The sequence below is a fragment of the Salvia splendens genome, chromosome 17 (assembly GCF_004379255.2).
Source record: "Salvia splendens isolate huo1 chromosome 17, SspV2, whole genome shotgun sequence".
NCBI classification, from domain to species: Eukaryota; Viridiplantae; Streptophyta; class Magnoliopsida; order Lamiales; family Lamiaceae; genus Salvia; species Salvia splendens.
In genome coordinates this window covers 24,786,829-24,805,409 of record NC_056048.1, presented here as the reverse complement: position 1 = coordinate 24,805,409, position 18,581 = coordinate 24,786,829, and the positions used below count along the sequence as shown (strand labels likewise).

The following is an 18,581-nucleotide window of genomic DNA, read 5'->3' as shown; positions in this document are numbered from 1 at the left end:
ATTTCTCAATTTCAATGATGTATTTTTACCTCTTTCCATACAGAAGATAAATATGGTAATTATTTTTATTTACCTTTTTCAGTTACCTTTTTGAAAAGGTAAAATAAGAAATACTATATCTTCTCAATTTGAAGGGAACTTCATAGAGTATTTTGTACTATCAAACAATCATATTTGTGTTTTCTTTATTAGTTCGTTCATTCTTATGATACATTGATCTCGCACTTGTTTGGTTGATTGCAATGAATAATTTGGTCATGGGCCTTTTAAGTAAGGACCAAATTTCATTCATTTTTCGATTGTACCATTCCAATAGTTTGGTATAGAAATACTAATAACATGGATGTGATGTCAAATAATAACCCAATGTGTGTCAAAGTTCAACCAAGGGGAAGAAAGAAAAACTAGTGAAATGAGAATTTCTGAATTGGTAAAGGAGAATACAAGAACAAAACAACTGATCCAAAGTTCCTAGATAATTTCTCAAAGATATGATCAAAGAGTATACAAAAATCAAAGACATGGTCAAAAGGGAAAATTCTCAACTGGCCTAATTGCAATGGTCATCAGACCTAAACTTACCCTTTTTGGCTTGGCCTAGCTTTTATGGGAGAACCACTGCGGCTGATTTTCTTTCTAGAAGATTCAACAAACAGATTCTTGTACTTCTCCATTACTCTTTCCTTCTCCTCAGGCAACCCCAGCAGCTCATATGCATTGCTCACTTTCCGCACTATCGATTTCTCTGGGGGCTTACGGTCAAAAGACTCGAGCCCCTTGAATAGTGTCACGAGCTCCTCGAGCATCTTGTTCCTGTAATACATCGAGATCACAAGCTTGCACAGTTTCCACGGAACCGAATGCAGATCAAAAGCGAGTTTCTTCTTCCAAATCTCTTGCGCTTCCTCAACTCGATTACCCATATCCAAAGCATGAATCAGCTGGCCGTATGTCCCGTTGGTGGTGCCCTGTCCCTTGCTTAGCATCCACTTGATTACCTGAACTACCCTGTGCCACTGCTGCTCTTTCTCAAGAGCGAGTAATACATTTTTCAGTGCCCCGATAGGGAAGTCCCGTTCCCACGCAACCCAAGCATCGAGGGCGCTGTACACGGCTTCTTTGCTATCTGGGAGATCCATGAGTGTGGTCACCAGAAAGCTGTTTTTTTCATTTCTTGGAACGTTTTCTCCTATTTGGCAACGGGGCACACTTCCCATGCCTTTGATCTGATTCTGAGACGTGGAATGACTAATGTCCTCCGCTGATTCTTCATTCTTTTGGCAAGAGATTGTGGAGTATCGCATGACACTGTAACAAGAAGAGAGGGACTCCGCTCTTTCGACATTGATTTTGTTACACTGCTTGGCTAATCTTGTTACAAAGGCTATTCTTGACATTGGTATTAGCTTCTCACTTACTACTACTGACTAACGACTGGCGATGTAACGCAAAAATCTGCAGTTTGGGCAAACGTTGTTAGAAACGATAATCAAACTTTAAAGCATAGAATCAATATATGTTTGATTTTCTGATGCAGAGAAAGCTCCTCGAATATGCGTTTCACCATATTGATAATGAAGGGAATAGCATACTTCTCCTCGCTGCGAAGCGGAGAGAGAAGCAACCATGGCACATTCCTGGGGCTGCCCTAATGATGCAATGGGAGATCAAATGGTGCAAGGCACTATATCATCACCATAACTTCTAAAGTAATGCTACAACCCAATGTATCGGATGTTTATCAACAACCCCATTCAACCAAATATTTCAATAAAATAAATATTTTTAGTACTTTATCAATGGCCCTATTCAATCTAAAAGTAATATCATTCCAACTGTCGTCAATCACTTTAATCAAAATAAATAAAGCACAAATCTAAGATCACCAAACTCAAAATCAGTGTAAGCCAGACAAATTCATGACTAACTCACTACTTGGAAGAGCATGGTCGAACCTTGCCTCGGCAATTAATTATCTATGCTAAACAATCAGTAATACAACACAAGTCTTTATGAACAAACGATATAACAGCAGTTTCTGACAGCATAATCAGCTAGGCATTTCATCGAACAGCTAATATGCACACCGACCAACATGAGCTCCATTTAAACTCAATAATACAACACAAGTCTTTATGAACAAACGATATAACAGCAGTACATGTGCCACACAATTATCACAGGAATAAAAGGGGGAAAAAAAAAGGTTTTCAGTTGTTAAGCGTTGAAGGTCTCAATTTTTGAAGTTACCTCTTTCACCAATTCGTCTCTTCCGTTGTCGTATGAATCATTCGACAATCTAACCCACAAATCAAGCAGCAGAATCCACCCTCCCAACAGCGCAGAGCTCTCTGCAACCATTTTTTTGTTAATAAGAATAAATTATTAATTTTATTGTTCTATTTTTATATTTTCTTCAGTTTCTATTATGAAGATGGTGGTTATTTATTTATATATTTTTATGTTCCAGTCCTTAGTTACTGGACATGTTTATTATAAATAATTTCAGTAATTAGATAATTACATTTTGATTTAATTGCTTTTCGGTAAATATTACTCCTAGACATGCCCACCGGTTCCGGTTCCGGCGGTTAACCGCCGAACCGGAACCGGCGGTTCCGGAACCGGAACCGGAACCGGCGCAATATTCCCGAACCGGAACCGGCCCAATTCGGTTCGCGGTCCGGTTCAGGTTCAAGATATTTCGAACCGGAACCGTCACCGAACCGGCGGTTCGGGACGGTTCGGAACCGGCGGTTAACCGTGGAACCGCCGGTTCCGGCGCTGAAATCGAGGCAGGGCCGGTGGTGATCTTCAAAAAACGGTCGAAACCGCCGGTTTTTTCGGCGGTTAACCGGCGGTTAACCGCCGGTTTAGTGACTTTCGAGGCGGCGCGGAGCACGAGGCGACAATGGAGCAGCTTTTGCAGACGGTTCGTTGACCGAACCGGCGGTTTTATTTCGGAAACCGGCGGTTTTGGCCCGGAAACCGGCGGTTCCGCCGGTTCCGGCGGTTTTCCGCCAAAACCGCCGGTTTTGTGAAAATTCAAATTTTTTTTTTTTTTTAAATTTCAAATTCGAATTCTTCCATTTTCCCCCTCATTTTTTTCTATAAATACCCCCCTCTATCCTCATTTACATTCACACCACTCTTGTGTTAATAAGAGTTTCTCTCTTCAATCTCTCAATTCTCTCTCTTTGTCTCCAATTTCTCATTTGTGCTATTGTGCTTCCATTTAATTACGCAATTGCTACTCTTATTACGCATTGTTATACACTTATACAGTTATACTTGTTCCCGTAGTTCTATAAGTTGTCTTTCTTTCTCAATTACTAAAACAAAAAAAAATATATTATTCCATATTTCTACATTTCTACATACCATTCCAATATGTCTTCATCCCGAGAAGGTCGTGTTGATAAGGGAAAGGGAAAGGCCAAGAGGCCATCTCGGAGATCCGTTATTGATGAAATTTCTCAAATGAACATGGATGAGTGGCAGGTTAATATTTATTATCTACTAATTTCATTAATTTTGAATTACATTTCATTATTGTTCATAATTTTATTTTGTATTTACAATACAAATATTATTTTGTAGGCTCGAGAAGAGCAAGATGTGGCACATGCTATTGCTCTCTCTCGCTCTCAATACCAAGGCGATGCTTATGTTGGTACCGGTAGTGGTGCTCCCGGTCGCGGTGCCTATTCCCAACAAAGTCCAACCCCCGTGAATGTTGATGAAGACGATGATGATGATGATGATGACGACGAGGAGGAGGGGGAGGAGGTAGAAGAGGTTCAAGAAATGCCACCCCCACCACCACCAAGGAGTCGGCGTGGTCGTGGTGGTCGTGGACGTGGACAACCTCCTCAACCTCCTAGACCAGCTGAAAGGTCTTTAACCTCAAACATCTTCGTGAAACATTTCAAGAGGGTACAAGATAGTAACGATCCAAACACTTATAATGTGTATTGCAACTATTGCGAAAACGTATACACATTCCGAAAGGGTGGAGGGTACGGTACATTTACCCGTCACCTGGAGAAAGCGCATCCGGTCGAGTTTGGTATCGCTCCAACCCAAACTCAACTCAACTTTCAACATGGAGTCGGAAGTGGGACGACGGGTTCATCCCAAACATCAGGTATGTGTAGCAATACTCTTTTGAAATATGATCACAAAAATGCTCTTAATGTGATGTCTAGATTTGCCGTTATGAAACATTTTCCATTCAATGCTTTTGATAACGATGCTTTTGAGTCGAGTATGCGGCAAGTATATAATGCCGCTGCAAGAAAATTGAGTCGAACTTCAATGACGCGAGCCGTTGTTCGACAATGCATGGAAAAGAAGGCGCAATTAGGTACGTTTATTATTAACTTAGGGCATAAAGTTTCTATTTGTTCTGATGTGTGGACTGATTGTTTTTGTAAAAATTCGTATATGGGCATCACGGTGCATTTCGTTGATCACAGTTGGACTTTAAACAAACGTTTGATTGCATTTCGGGAATTTCCCGCACCACACACTGCACAAGCAATTGCTCAATTGATCATTCAAGTTTTGAATGAATTTCAATTGATCAATAAAATTTTTTCTATTGGTTTTGACAATGCTAGCGCTAACACTGCTAGCATAGATGATTTAATCAGTGCATGTTCTCCTGTTATTGATGGTAAATATTTCCATGTGCGATGTATTGCCCATATTTTGAATTTGTGTGTTCAAGATGCCATCGATTTGTGGCAAAAGTATGTTGATCCTATTAGAACTGCTGTGAAGTTGATTCATAACAAAGCTCCTATTGGTAGAGCTTGGAAGAGATATTGTCATGGTAAGCAATGCAGGTACACCAACTTTCGTTTGGATGTTTCAACTCGGTGGAACTCGACATATGATATGTTGGAGTCGACTTTGAACCACATTGAGTATTTATGTGATTTTTTTAGAAGTTGTCCTCATGTTCCTTCTGATTTGATTTTGATACCCGCTTGTTGGGACCACAGCATGGATTTATTTCGATTATTCCGCGCTTTCAAAAATGCCACTGTTGAGTTATCCGGTGTTTATTATCCTACTTCTGTGCGCGTTTTGGAGCATTGCATGTATGTGGCAATTGGTTTTAAAACTTGTGTGAAAAATACTCAATTCGTTGAGTTGAAGGCTATTTTGTTTTACATGGTTGAAAAATGGTTAAAATATTTTTCACGTATTCCAAATGTGTTTTTGATTGCAAAATGCTTGGATCCAAAGTGGAAGTTGCATGGTGTTTATAAAATTTTAGACATGTACTATGGTTGTTTGCACGCTTTGGATTTTTCTCAACTCCGCGAAATGGGCTTGACAAGAGGAGAATGCTTCGAACTAAGTATTCCGGATGTTGATGAAATCAAACATAGGTTAGATAGTGCACTTCGTTCTCTCTACGCGGAATATGAAATGCGGTATAACACCGCTCACCAGGTACGTGCTCCTCCTAGTCCTTCTACATTTGATTTTGGTGGAGGGGATTTTTCCAATGTCATGATCGATCCCGACGTAGTATCACAATTGCAAGATCTATACGGTACTACAACCAATAGGACTAGAGCGACTAGTGAATTAGATATATATTTGGAATCGCGCTCTATTTTTCAAGATGCAGGTCCTCCTACTCAACAAATTGACGTCCTTAATTGGTGGGGAACACATGACAAAGAGTTTCCGATACTCTCCATCATGGCTAAGGAGATATTCGCCGTTCCCGCTTCCACCGTCGCCGTTGAACAAGCTTTTAGTGTCGGCGGTTGTGTCCTAGACGACAAAAGGAGCAATCTCTCCGCCAAGAACATGGAAGCCACTATGTTACTTGACGATTGGGCAAAGGCGGACATGAGAGCACAAGAGCCGGATTTCGACTTCCGTGTAGAGAGTGATGGTGAAGAATTTTCTTCCGATGGCGATGACGAGGTCAGAAGCGATAGCACTCAACATTAGCAATGAGTCGACGGGGGCGGTGAACGGCGAGCACTGCCGACCAAAAAGGTAAGCAAGGTAAGAGAACTACGTGGGCTTTGATTCCTCAATAAAATTGTGGATACGTAGGCACCTCAACTTAAATTTGAAAAGTTTAACTTCGAAAGTTTAAGTTGAGCTCAAGCCCTTTTCAATTTTTTTTTTCCCCCTATTTCATAGATCATTCAGGATGCGGCTATGTTGTACTTGAAGATCATTAAAATATATTCCCCATTTGATAAATATCAAATGCGGAATATATTTTAATGATCTTCAAGTACAACTTAGCCGCATCCTGAATGATCTATGAAATCTTACCTTGGAATCAACCTTTTTTTCTTGCAAAATGTTGCCCATTTTCTAAGCAAACACATATCAGCACGCTATATACACATTGCTGCATTTCTAATAGGGGCAATTTGATCTTCCAAAGCAATCAATGCATCTCGAACACACATAGTCAGAACATTATTCAAGCATCTAGCATGGAAAAAATCAGAACAAACTATCTATTAGTACTAATTTTTTCCATGCTAGATGCTTGAATAATATTCTGACTATGTGTGTTCGAGATGCATTGATTGCTTTGGAAGATCAAATTGCCCCTATTAGAAATGTAGCAATGTGTATATAGCGTGTTGATATGTGTTTGCTTAGAAAATGGGCAACATTTTGCAAGAAAAAAGGGTTGATCCCAAGGTAAGAGAACTACGTGGGCTTTGATTCCTCAATAAAATTGTGGATACGTAGGCAACTCAACTTAAATTTGAAAAGTTTAACTTTGAAAGTTTAAGTTGATCTCAAGCCCTTTTCAATTTTTCCTTTTTCCCCCCCATTTCATTTTTTTTTAAATTTACCTTCCGACGACGAGGCGACGAGCCGACGCCCGACGACACTTGTAAATTATATTACATTGTTGTATGTTGTTGTATTGTATACTTATGTATTGTAAATTGTAATGTATCGTTGTCCGTTACAACTCAAAATCAATAAAATTTATTTCATTTTCTCCTTATTCGTCTTATTTGTGCTTGAATTATGCATTGTCTTGTTCCGATTTGTTGTATAAAGCCAAATTTCAAATTTAAAAAAAAAAAAAAAAATAATTGAACCGGCGAAACCGCCGGTTCAAAAACCGGAACCGCCAAAACCGCCGGAAAACCGGCGGTTCCGAACCGGAACCGGAACCGCCCGGTTTTCGAACCGGAACCGGAACCGTGAAATAGCCTCACGGTCCGGTTCCGGTTCCGCTTCCGCCAAAACCGGAACCGGCGGTTCCGAACCGGAACCGCCGGTTTTCGAACCGTGGGCATCTCTAATTACTCCCTCCACCCTTTACGACACATTCCTAAAATAAGAACATCACTCTCTCTACTTTTTCTCATTCTTACTTTATCCTCTCTGATAAAACAACACTACGTAAAATTGTGTGTCGAAAAGGAAATGCTCCACTTAAGATGGGGTGGAGGAAGTAGTACACTATCCAGCATTTATTTTTATCTAATTGACCCGTTTTACTTAATTGTATGGATACAGATAAAAGTCTTTTTTTCCAAATAAATTAAATATTTTGTACCAATAACCGATATGTAAGAAATATGCTGCGGGTTTTTTTCTTTTTTGGTTCTAGAATAGAACTTAGATTCCGTCTTTTATAGAGACGCATGAGGGACATGCGTCGTTAAATTTTTATTTTTTTTCTTTATTTTTTTTGAAAGACGCATAAGCGTCATGCGTCACAGGCAAAGACGCATAAGCGTCATGCGTCTTTCATTTTTTATTTTTATTTTTATTTTATTTTACTATTAAAAATACATATAATAAAATAAATAAAAAAATGAAAAACGCATGACCCTTATGCGTCTTTAAAAAAATTAATGAAAAAAAATTAAAAATTTAACGACGCATGTCCCTCATGCGTCTCTATAAAAGACGCATCTCCGTCATGCGTTTCATTAAAAGGAGACGCATGAGGGTCATGCGTCTCTCCCAAAGGCGGAATAAAAAAAAGTTCAGTACACTTTAGGAATGTTAAGTGTATTCTAGAACAAAAGAAGAAAAAACACTAGAGGAAGGTGAAGGTGAAAATGGCGGTAAGTCATCTTGGCTCTTATGCATTGGGCTTGGCTCTTATGCATTGGGCGACACACGAGCTACAATGGCCCGGACAAAGGGTAGTGACCCCGCATGGAGATCTATCCCCTAAAACCCGGACTTACACATACTCATCAGAACTCGAGGAAGGAGAAGGAGAAGGTGAAGGTGAAGATGGCGTAAAGTCGTCATGGTACTTGTATGGCTATGCCTTGGGCGACACACGTGCTACAATGGCCAGAACAAAGGGTCGTGATCCAGCATGGGTGTTCATTCACACTCATAAAAACTCATTTTCAGATTGATGTTCAATATCTCTTTAACCCCAAACATCTCAAAATTGTTTCAATATTACAAATGTAAGAGTTTACAAAACATTTTAAAAAAAACATTTCAAACAAAACTGATACATGTATAGTTGTATTTATTCTTTGACTGATACTTCTTGATCTACACTCAAGTTCTAATCACCAATGGAAAAATAAAACAAAAATAGGAAGAAAAAGAATATGAATGTGTGATCAAGAAATAAGTAAAAGGGTTACTAATTACAGTTCCCAACCACAGGTTGTTCTCCCTCAAGCTCAGATATCACAATCAGTGAGTCGCCGGTCTCCAGATTTAGAGGCTCGGATTTGGGAATCGGGTTTATAACCTGCAACGAGCAAAGGGTCGAAAATAGAGCTAAATGGCCGCAACAAAAGATACAAAGTGAGTAGAGACAGGACGCGTATATACCTTCTTATTGCTTTTAACATAACCGATGGCTACTTCTCTGCGTAGACGCGCCCTTTCTGATAGCTCGTGGAAGCATGGGTTCTCACCTTGTTTCATATACAGGCCAATATCCTGCCCAAATTCATGAACCAGAGCACTTATTTATTCTGTTACATTCGATTTTCCTTCACTGTTTGGACTTATATACGAATGTTTTGTTCTAAAAGGTTTTGTACCTTCACATATATTTCGTCTCCCTCAGCGTTAAGAATATCTTTCCAAACCTCGTTGAGTTCTGTGTTTTCTGCCACTGTAAACATAGTATACAGTTAATCAACTCGATCCCAGATGAGGCGTTTTGTAGACAAACACAACATAGATGAATTTTAACCTTGAGCTGTAACAAGGCTCATTACTTCCTCTGCTGCAATATGCGTGAGAGTCGGTCTGATCCTTGTTAGCTGCACCGCACGAGGCGCACTCAGTCAGTTGCTTTGATGGCGGGTGATATACAGTAAATAGCATAAATAGTTTATATGTTTAGAAGGAAAAACTCACTTGTTTTCCCAATTTTGAATCGATAATCTCAGCTACGAGATTTTGCGCCTGCGAATTTATGAAAGTAGACGATTTGAATAGGACGTAGATCAGAACAATAAAGAAACACCACGTGAAGCAGTTAATGTGACACCTGAAAATTGTGTAGAAAGTTGGATTTCATCTATTCTCGAAAAGCCTCACCTTTACTCCAAGCTTGGCACATATACTTTCAGCAAGAAGAAGAGCATATGCAGAATTTTTGTCACACCTTGATAGATCTAATAACAAGCAAACAATTAATTATAATTACAAGCAAGCTATTCTAAACGAAATATGATAGCTCATTTTACCTCCACCTTGCCACTCTTTATCAGATACCACGACGACTGAAAATGGAATATCTTCATCTTTTCTGATGCTGTTTCGCATGTTGTTAACGGAGTCCTCTAGAGTGCTGTATTCCATTGGATTTCCAACCTGAAATGGGCAACGAATACGGGTCAACCTGAGAGTCAGCAAATGAGAAAACTGATGGAAATAATTTATTCAAAAGCTTGATGACTTTACCCTGTGGGAAACTTGAATATTTTTTAGCTTTCCTTTACCGAAAAGCTTGAACGATCTATATCTTTCATCTAAAGGAACGTCTGACAAAATCTCCTGCACTTGTGGCCCAATATATAAAACTTTAGTCAGCGAAGATTTGTGAAACCAAGCATAAGATGACGAGAACTGCTGAGCGCCAAATAAGAGAGTGAATCTATACAAGCCCAGTAGTGCTTTTCTAGATTAGAATGTAACCACTTCATGGTGAAAATTGGTGATAAGAGATTATTCGAAATTTAATGTAGAAAACAATTTACCACCACACTGCCGGGTCCAAGGTAGTTGTCATATTCTTCAATCATCTCAACAACAGCAGGGCGCCATCCGAGCACCAATAGACACTCTTTTGGACCAATGCATGAATCTGACGCCTGCATGCCACAAAATACAAACGATATCGATAAGAGAGCATAACAAAGTCCTGCACTCTCCAACACAAATGTATACCTTTGAACCCGATCTATTTGGCCTTCTTACTACACTTTCCAGCCTCCCTCTTGCAAAATCAAGTGTTCGATTGAGGAATTCACTATTTTGCTTGATGGTTTCCAGATTATTGATTGAGTTATCATTATCGATAACTTCATAAGGGTATGAGAGCTGTGGTTTTTTCTTCCCATGCACGGGTGCGATAAATAAGACCTGCATGTATCACATATATTCAAAAAAAAAGTTAGTTATAAATATTTAAGCACAATGAATTAGAATGATAGGCTGGTTGAAGAGATATCTGCTCACGATAAAAGCATAAATGTATCCAATACAAGTATTGTTTATATACCTTGTCAGTTTCTTGCAAGATTTCTTCATCACTTGGATGAAAATGTATCTTCCCATCCCTATAAAGACCACAAACAACAGCCTAGGCAGGTAATGAAAACAAATATGAAATCAGTCAGTTTGTAACATTTGACAAATGCAAACAATTCTATGGATTACCTCTTGGAATCCACGTCTCAACTGTCTGTATGTTAGTCCTACTAAATGAGGAAAATTACAGAGGTTGAATACATTTTCTGCCAAATTACCGAAATTGACTACATCAGAAATCAGTAGGATAAAAGTTCTCTCTCTTCTGTGGTAAATGTTAACAAAAAGATGTAGAAGCAAAGTGTGACCAAAAGAAAGAAAATACTATCTCCGTATTTGAAAAATAGAAACATTTGAAACAGCACTGGTTTTAATGCACAATTGGTAAAGTAAGAGAGAAAAATTGGTAAAGTAATAAAGAGAATGAAAAAAATGAATAAAGTAAGAGAGAAGAAGAGAAAAAGTAGTGAAAGTAGTGTTGGTGGATTGTGGGGTCCACATCCAAAAATAGAAAGATTCTAAAGTTTCTATTTTAAAGAGATGGCCCAAAACGGAAATAGTTTCTATTTTTAAATACGGAGGTAGTAGCAAGTAATCCTTCTGAAACTGAAAGACAAAAAAAGAAACTTAAATTACTTCGATAATCGAGCAAGTGTTTGTATATCTTTATTAGTCCTTTCTGGCGAGAGCACTGAACAAATAATTTGGAGGTGACATTTTCCACAGGTTCCACCTTCAGTCCTGAGATTGATTTCAAAAGCTCACGGGTATTTGAACTGGAAACCTGTACCACAAAAAATGAGTAAATACTCCCACTTATAATCCAAGGGAAAGAAAAAAGAACGTATGCAGACCTCCACAATTGTAGGCACAGAGTTCATTGAGGGAAGGGGTTGAAGTGCAAGAACCGACAGAAATGCATCCGAGTCAACTTCATACCTGAAAAGCAGAAGAGTAAATGCATATGAAAACAAAGACTGATTATATACTCCGTTACCCTATCCATCACTTGTATATGCTACTCATGAAAGGTGCTTTTCTGCTTGGACCTGGACACTACATTTTCATACAAAATAGATACCGCATGTCACCCTCCTATGCATATTAAGCATTCTTACCTAAAAATCTAAGTTGAGAACAAAAACATGTGTCGCAATCCACAGGTTCATTTCAAGACAGATAAAAGCACAGTCACACATATAGATAAGCATGCACTACACTACACACACACACACACACACATATATATATAGGGATGTAGGGGACGAAGCCTGGGAAGTTGGGTGCTGGAAGCTAATCACGATCCATCTGATTCTTACCGATCTTCCTTTGTCGGCAATATAATAATGGCACGTGCTTTATTAGCTGCAGCTCTTTCAAATGATTTGGTTAAACTAAGACTACAACTGCGGAAGAGAGGTTATGTCAGATAGCCTGAAATCGCAAGGAAGATAGATCAAAGTGTGTAATTTCATGAATTTCAAATACTGTAACATAAGCTATTTTAAAACTATTACCTCATTTTATTAAAAAAGTGACAGAACAGATTTAGAAGTTTAACGTAAAAACACAAAGTACATCTACCTTTTTGTTAGAACATCAATGTGTCTGAGATCTTTGGCTATGTTTTCAGCCAGTTTGTCCATCTGCTTCCTAGGGAGGTCGGCCATTAGAAGAATTCTTTGTCTCCTGTAAACTGTAAGAGGTTAGCACCATTTTAAACAAAATAAAAAAAAAAACAAGATTCTCAAAAGCAATTACCTAGCAGTGGCAGTTCCCAAGCGAACAGCAAACTCGTGGTACTTATTCAGCTGCTTCAAAACAAAGCTCAAACGACTATTCGATCCACAAATGATTATATGATCCGTCTCTAGAACTTGCATCTGTGCCCCTTCTCTGAGTCTGTGCATATTATGCTGTTGAAAATCTAATCAAGATTATGATTTCTGCAAAGCTAAGGAGGCATAATTTTTTGCGTGATCTTACCCTAAATTGCTCAGTCATCGTGCTCAATAGCCGGGAATAGAATAGTATGCCCCATATAGCAAGCACAAAGCCTATAACGCGTTCGATCCGAGTTCTTTGCTGCAATTGAAGTCGGAAGAGGACAGTTAAAACTGAAAGTTACTACTCAACATCTTTTTAGTGATACAATGAGAGTTACGTTTTCTCAAGGACAATAGTGAATGGATAAAGATGAATCACACTTTCAGGTGTGTGGATGATGAACATAAGCAAGCCCAAGCCTCCCAATAGCAATCCTCGAGAGTCTGAGTGCCACCCTTGCTAACCCTGTAGTCCTCCATAATATACATTTCCACATCAGTTTCCAGGCTTGAGATTCCAGTACAGAAGATGTGATTATAGATAGAAAATAATCCTGATCATAACTAATTATATAACTTAAGTGTGCATGTTGTCATTGAACAGCAGAACATGTGATTTTGATATGACGAAGTTCCATTTTTATAATGCTACTAAACCATGATATGCAACAAAAGAAAAGGACAAAAAAGGTTGTAAATGCTAATCGACTAAGAGAATGGCATCCTTAAAAAAAAGTGCTTCTTAAGTTTGACTGTATACAAATTGTAACAGCAAAAAGGGCAATAATTATTATCTAAAATAGCTCTTTAAAAAAGCATGATTGGTACTCAACCTGAACTTAAAGAAGAGAAAACCACCGATGACAACAAATGAGAAGCACGCCGCGAGGAGCACTACAAAAAACCTGCAGAAATTCAGATCGAGAACTTCTAATCAGTTTAATGCAAAGGTAAGTTACTGGTTACCACAAGAAAGTGCAAGTGAGCTGATGCAAAACATAATTATAAACAAAAAATAACAAGAGAAAGACATCACTTCAACGACTCCATGAGACCATGGAACAGCTTATATACATAGTAGCTTTACCACAAGAACGCATAAATGAGCTAATGTAATCATAACAAAAAAAAGACATTACTTTGACGACTCCATGAGACAATGGAACCAGCTGATATGTAGTAGCTTTTGTATTGTCACTAGGAGAGGTGCACACCCAAACAATTTTCAGAATAGTCCAGTACTGGATTTGAAGATTGTATTGATTAATATCATCTAGAAAATGGCTCGCTAGAATAGACTATTTCCACTGTGTGCCACTCTGATTCTGTCACGATATTCTCATGTGTACCAAGATATATAAAAATTCAATTCATTCCCCATCTATTAGGATTGTTCATTTTTGTAAAACATCTTGGAGTCCAAGGTTAAGTAAGATTCAGATGTTAACAACAGAGCCTTCTAACTATAAAAGTAGTTCTATCGGAGAAAAATCCGGACAATAATCATGTGAATACATGCATCACTTTCAGTCAGTTTGATAGGAGATAAGCTTAGAAGAATATAGCATTTCATGCTCTTACGTGGCAACGTTTCTCTCAAGCTGTATGTTGAATAAATAAATTAAACGAGCGATATTCCATCTGATATCTTGAAAAGAAGGCATAGACACATCCAATTGAAGCGGTGTTGGTTTACTCAAGGAATTGGACATGCATGCAAAAAGTGAGTTTGAAGCTCCAAATGTTTGAACAGCATAACGGAGTGATTCTTGAACAACTTCGATAACTTTTTTCTTGTAGTTTAGATGTATTAATCTAATCAAGAAATAAGATGAGAGGGATGCCATCAGGAGTTTAGCTCCAAAAACCTGCACGGGCTTCAATGTCAGCTAGTAATTAGTTGCTCATATACCCATATCAACATACAATAAATATAAGTGTGAGGACCTCTCAAACAGATCCTATTGAAGTTAGTAGATGCGTGAGATTACAAAAGGAGGACCAATTGGCAACGATTAAACAAGAATAAAAGAAACAATAAGTTCCATCTTTTATTGTGTGATGTCTGTATCCTGGAAATACAAGTGCTACTTTATGTTTAGAAATATAAATAGTAATCATTCATCACCCATGGATCATTCTGTTTTATGCAATATTATTTTTTGACTTTTTGTTGTTCACAGACTAGGTTTTGGTAAAATTGGTAGCATAGAGTAGCTATAGCAATTATCTTTTAGAAGATTTAGACCTTTTCACTATTAGGTGTTTTCAGTCCTTGTTGTTCCTCCAAAATTCTTTAGGTACATAACATTCCCATCATGTTATAATTTGGTTCAATTTAAAACGTTTTAAAACAAACTAGTGAAATAGCAAGGTATATATCTGAAAGAAGGATAATTATACCTAAAGACACAAACTTACCAAATTCTGGTTTTGCACATGAACTATTAATTCGAAGTTCAATTGGTAACCGTGTGAGAGACCAGGATTTGGATGAACTATTAGTTCATGTATTTGGAAGCATAATGTTTAAGTACATGTGCAAAACCAAAATTTGGTGAAAGTTTGTCTATTTAGGAGCAACTACCCCAACGACAATTGAACAGAAAAGATCTTTTAACTTGGAGATAATATACTGTTAGCACATGAATACACATATTCTCATGAAATTAATGTAATAGTCAATGTTAATTACCGCAACATATCCAATCAAAGAACTACATGTGTATGTTTCTTGTTACAAACCAATATATGTAGTTTTTGTGCTGGATGTTGAAATGCACGCACCTCAGAACTACTTCTTGAATCCGTCTCCAGGGGACTAGAATTCACTTTGCTGCAAAGGCATCTCACTGAAGGACTGAGCTTCAACCCCTTCATTCCGGAGCTTGTTTTCCATTTCTCTGGCAAAACCATAATGAATCTACTAATCAACCAATTTGGATGCCCACTATTGACATACTCTAAAATCTACTATAAAGCCCATACAATAGTATGTTATTATTTAATATCAAACGACGGAATGCTTCTACGAATATCCATATTTCCGCACCTCTATCGTTTATTAACATAATATCTACATGACCCGTCGAAATGGGGATCCACACACGCGAAGTAATCCTTGGGTTTCTGAAAAAACATACTGCACCCCCATCAGTCTCGAAGGATTAAAAACTCAATATGCACCAACCAAACTTAGAAAAAGGAACACATTCAAAAGTAACAGATCAGTTGTTCTGGAGCACAGACATGTTGCACCAAAAATTTACAATTCCATATAATTAAAATTTAAAACAATATATAAGAAAGCCAAATCATTGTAAAACTAGATACAGATATAAAACTCTCAAAATATCTGATTGACAAAGTCCAAATATATCCAACACCACAAAATACTCAATCCTCTTTTATCTTCTAAACAGAACAAACATTACTATAACCTGAACAAACTCATTGGCAACCATAGAAACTCCGAATAAGATACAATCACAATCAGTGTAGGACTTAGCCATAATTTTAGTTTAAAGCAATATCAGTTTTCCATAAATATCCACCCCAAATAACCCAATCTGCAAACTTCAACCATGAAAACACGGCCTTTAATTGTTGAACAGAATCTTCGACGGCTGATGAAATCAAAACTGATTGAGACACTGGTTGGGAAATTTTCACATACATCATGTGTGTATTCCCATTCACAACCGTGGCCCGTTGCAAAAGGGGTATTCCCATTCACAACCGTGGCCCGTTGCAAAACCGTTGCATGAAGCTGGTTTAATTCGAAAACAAGATAAAGATTGAATCTTTTGCATTTTTTCGATAGATTCGGAGCAAAAGGGTGACCTTTTATATGAGCTGAAATTCGATTCTGAACTTGTCGTTGAAATCCATGGGCGCAAACTGTGTAACTGCAGCATCGTTTTCTTTTTCTTCTCACACTCTCTCTCTCTATAAAATTATATAGATATGGTTGGGAAACAGAGGTGGGTTCTTGAGGATCTTGAGATTCATCAATGCATGTCTGAGTTTTTGCACAAAATGAAGTGGAAGAAACCAAGAAAGCATCGACTGCCACTGACCCAATTTTATATGAACCGTTTCATTTGATCTACAAATACAGTAAAATGTTTTGTTTTATTTCATATAATTTTATTTTATTTATAGGAAAAAGTTTATTAATATTGCGAAATGCTGAAATGTCATTTGACTAATTTCCACTACCCACTCCACTTCACACACTAATATTTGGTTGGATTTAGTCAAATTATAGTAGTAATTCTTTAAACCTTACCATCCTTGTACTATTGAATATTGATGTTCCAAGAGCCAACAAGGCAATTAATTTTGAAATATAATTTAACATCACAAAGTTTTTATTTTTCTCAATTATCTCATAATGGTATCAAACGATGAATTTGGTGATGTTCAAAATTTTAAAATTATTTTATTAATAAATATATTTTTCTTTGTATTTTATTATTTAACGGAACAACATCATTTTGAGCATAACCAACTATGTCATTGTATACATATATGGAACAAATTAAATGAGAAAACTGAAATTCCGTGATTTAATAATATGTTTTCAAACCTCTTGTGATGAACTTGAATTCGATTAAATTTTATAATATAAATAATTATTATTCCAAAAAACATAGTCTTTTCTTTTTATTTATTTTTATTTATATATACAAATTTAATTCATATGCATACATCACACATGGTCCCATCCAAAATTCTGAAATGTGCTAAATTTATATTATGCCAATATTTTGGAATGAGAAAGACCCTGTCATATATAGATAAGGTTGAGTTTATACTTATTTGAGGGCTAAATATTAGCACCTTCAATTTTATTTTAATTTAATTTACAGTCAATGGTAAGTGTTGATTAACTCTCTATTCCCTCCTTTTCATTTGTTGTTCTAATGAAAAATTATATGTTTATGCGTGGCAGTGTTTTTGTTTTAATATAATTGTCAGACGTTTAGACTCATATATTTAAATAAAAAAAACCTCACAGTGGTCGCAAGTAATTTTATTTAACACACCTAGTTAAATATTTGACTTTAGGAGCTCAAGATGATATTTCAAGAGAATTCTTTTTAGTCATATGATTAAAACATGGAACAAATTCTCATATCTCAAATTAACTAATTTAATTGATATTTTCAAATAATTATAGCTTAATTATAAAGTTACTAGAATATTCCTAGAAAATTTCAAATTGTTAGGCCCTTCCTCCAGCTAAACGTGCTAAAAATGACTCATGGATTAAGACACGTAATAAAAGTACAACTAAATATTAGTAATATGAATATAGATACACAATAAGAGTACATAATAGTATCTTGCACATTTTAATTTATTAAACGATATGAAGATATTTTATGAATGTAAAAATAAATCATCTAGAAAACAAGATTGGAGAAAGTGGTGAACCTTCCCTTTCTCACTCATTGTTTTTTTGAAACGACTCCCATGCCTATGCTTTAATCGTATTTGGGTGGAAAATATTAAATCTACTAACATTTGATGGGAAAAGTATACTTTTTCTACAACTATCATATTTCTTCAACTAAGACAAATGTGTTGCAAGTGCAATAATGATAAAGATATGCTTCATTTTTTTTCAAATATATTTTAGAACAAAACTAATGCTAGTACCTTTAAAGACACAAGTACCAAACGTCAAGCATATGTCAAAAATTCTTGTCATCTAGAATTTCCATACATGATTTATATGTATTTTTCCTTTATTTAGGAAGAAAAAGGGAAATTGATATTTTGATAAAGCAAAAAAAGTGGTGCTTGATAGAACTTCTCTAGTGGATATTTTAGTGTATAGTCCATTAAAAACATATGGTGTAGAGGCTACCTACATTCTATTTGTGCTTCCATTTGTAGCATTATAACATTTGTGAATTTAGGATGAGTGCACAAAAATAATGGAGTAAAAGAAAATGAGAATAACTACACTGATCTTATTAA

General features: G+C 36.9%; 2 protein-coding genes across 4 annotated transcripts; both read right to left on the bottom strand.

Annotated features, from left to right (window-relative positions):
• Nucleotides 1–431: 431 nt before the first annotated feature.
• Nucleotides 432–2,428, bottom strand: LOC121773507 (pentatricopeptide repeat-containing protein At4g18975, chloroplastic-like). The gene is made up of 2 exons (XM_042170382.1): nucleotides 2,251–2,428; nucleotides 432–1,455 (listed from the first exon to the last, which is right to left on the bottom strand). Exon 2 carries the CDS (start codon nucleotides 1,395–1,397, stop codon nucleotides 579–581), a length of 819 nt encoding a protein of 272 aa, XP_042026316.1. The 5' UTR covers nucleotides 1,398–1,455; nucleotides 2,251–2,428; the 3' UTR covers nucleotides 432–578.
• Nucleotides 2,429–8,392: 5,964 nt separating this feature from the next.
• Nucleotides 8,393–16,692, bottom strand: LOC121775572 (putative ion channel POLLUX-like 2). Of its 3 annotated transcripts, none has more exons than XM_042172661.1 (24): nucleotides 16,434–16,692; nucleotides 15,643–15,719; nucleotides 15,378–15,493; nucleotides 14,172–14,467; nucleotides 13,424–13,495; nucleotides 12,972–13,056; nucleotides 12,751–12,849; nucleotides 12,526–12,680; nucleotides 12,349–12,453; nucleotides 12,084–12,170; nucleotides 11,619–11,703; nucleotides 11,401–11,548; nucleotides 10,894–10,970; nucleotides 10,736–10,816; nucleotides 10,402–10,596; nucleotides 10,212–10,325; nucleotides 9,916–10,008; nucleotides 9,699–9,825; nucleotides 9,550–9,626; nucleotides 9,367–9,414; nucleotides 9,200–9,269; nucleotides 9,045–9,118; nucleotides 8,830–8,940; nucleotides 8,393–8,746 (listed from the first exon to the last, which is right to left on the bottom strand). In XM_042172661.1, the coding sequence occupies exons 1-24, from the start codon at nucleotides 16,505–16,507 to the stop codon at nucleotides 8,636–8,638; spliced, it is 2,577 nt and encodes an 858-aa protein (XP_042028595.1). In that variant the 5' UTR covers nucleotides 16,508–16,692; the 3' UTR covers nucleotides 8,393–8,635. The 3 variants fall into 3 exon arrangements, with proteins under 3 accessions (XP_042028595.1, XP_042028596.1, XP_042028597.1); XM_042172662.1 differs by having other exon boundaries at nucleotides 14,172–14,458; XM_042172663.1 differs by lacking the exons at nucleotides 14,172–14,467; nucleotides 15,378–15,493; nucleotides 15,643–15,719; nucleotides 16,434–16,692 and having other exon boundaries at nucleotides 12,929–13,056; nucleotides 13,424–13,483.
• Nucleotides 16,693–18,581: the final 1,889 nt, after the last annotated feature.

Bases quoted from the DNA above. Each gene is read 5' to 3' on its own strand.
- LOC121773507 (XM_042170382.1), bottom strand. From the start codon at position 1,397: ATGTCAAGAATAGCCTTTGTAACAAGATTAGCCAAGCAGTGTAACAAA.
- LOC121775572 (XM_042172661.1), bottom strand. From the start codon at position 16,507: ATGCTGCAGTTACACAGTTTGCGCCCATGGATTTCAACGACAAGTTCA. The intron at 14,468-15,377 runs GTGCGTGCATTT...CTGACATTGAAG, and splicing joins ATTCAAGAAGTAGTTCTGAG to CCCGTGCAGGTTTTTGGAGC. The intron at 11,704-12,083 runs GTAAGAATCAGA...TCTGCTTTTCAG, and splicing joins TTGCCGACAAAGGAAGATCG to GTATGAAGTTGACTCGGATG.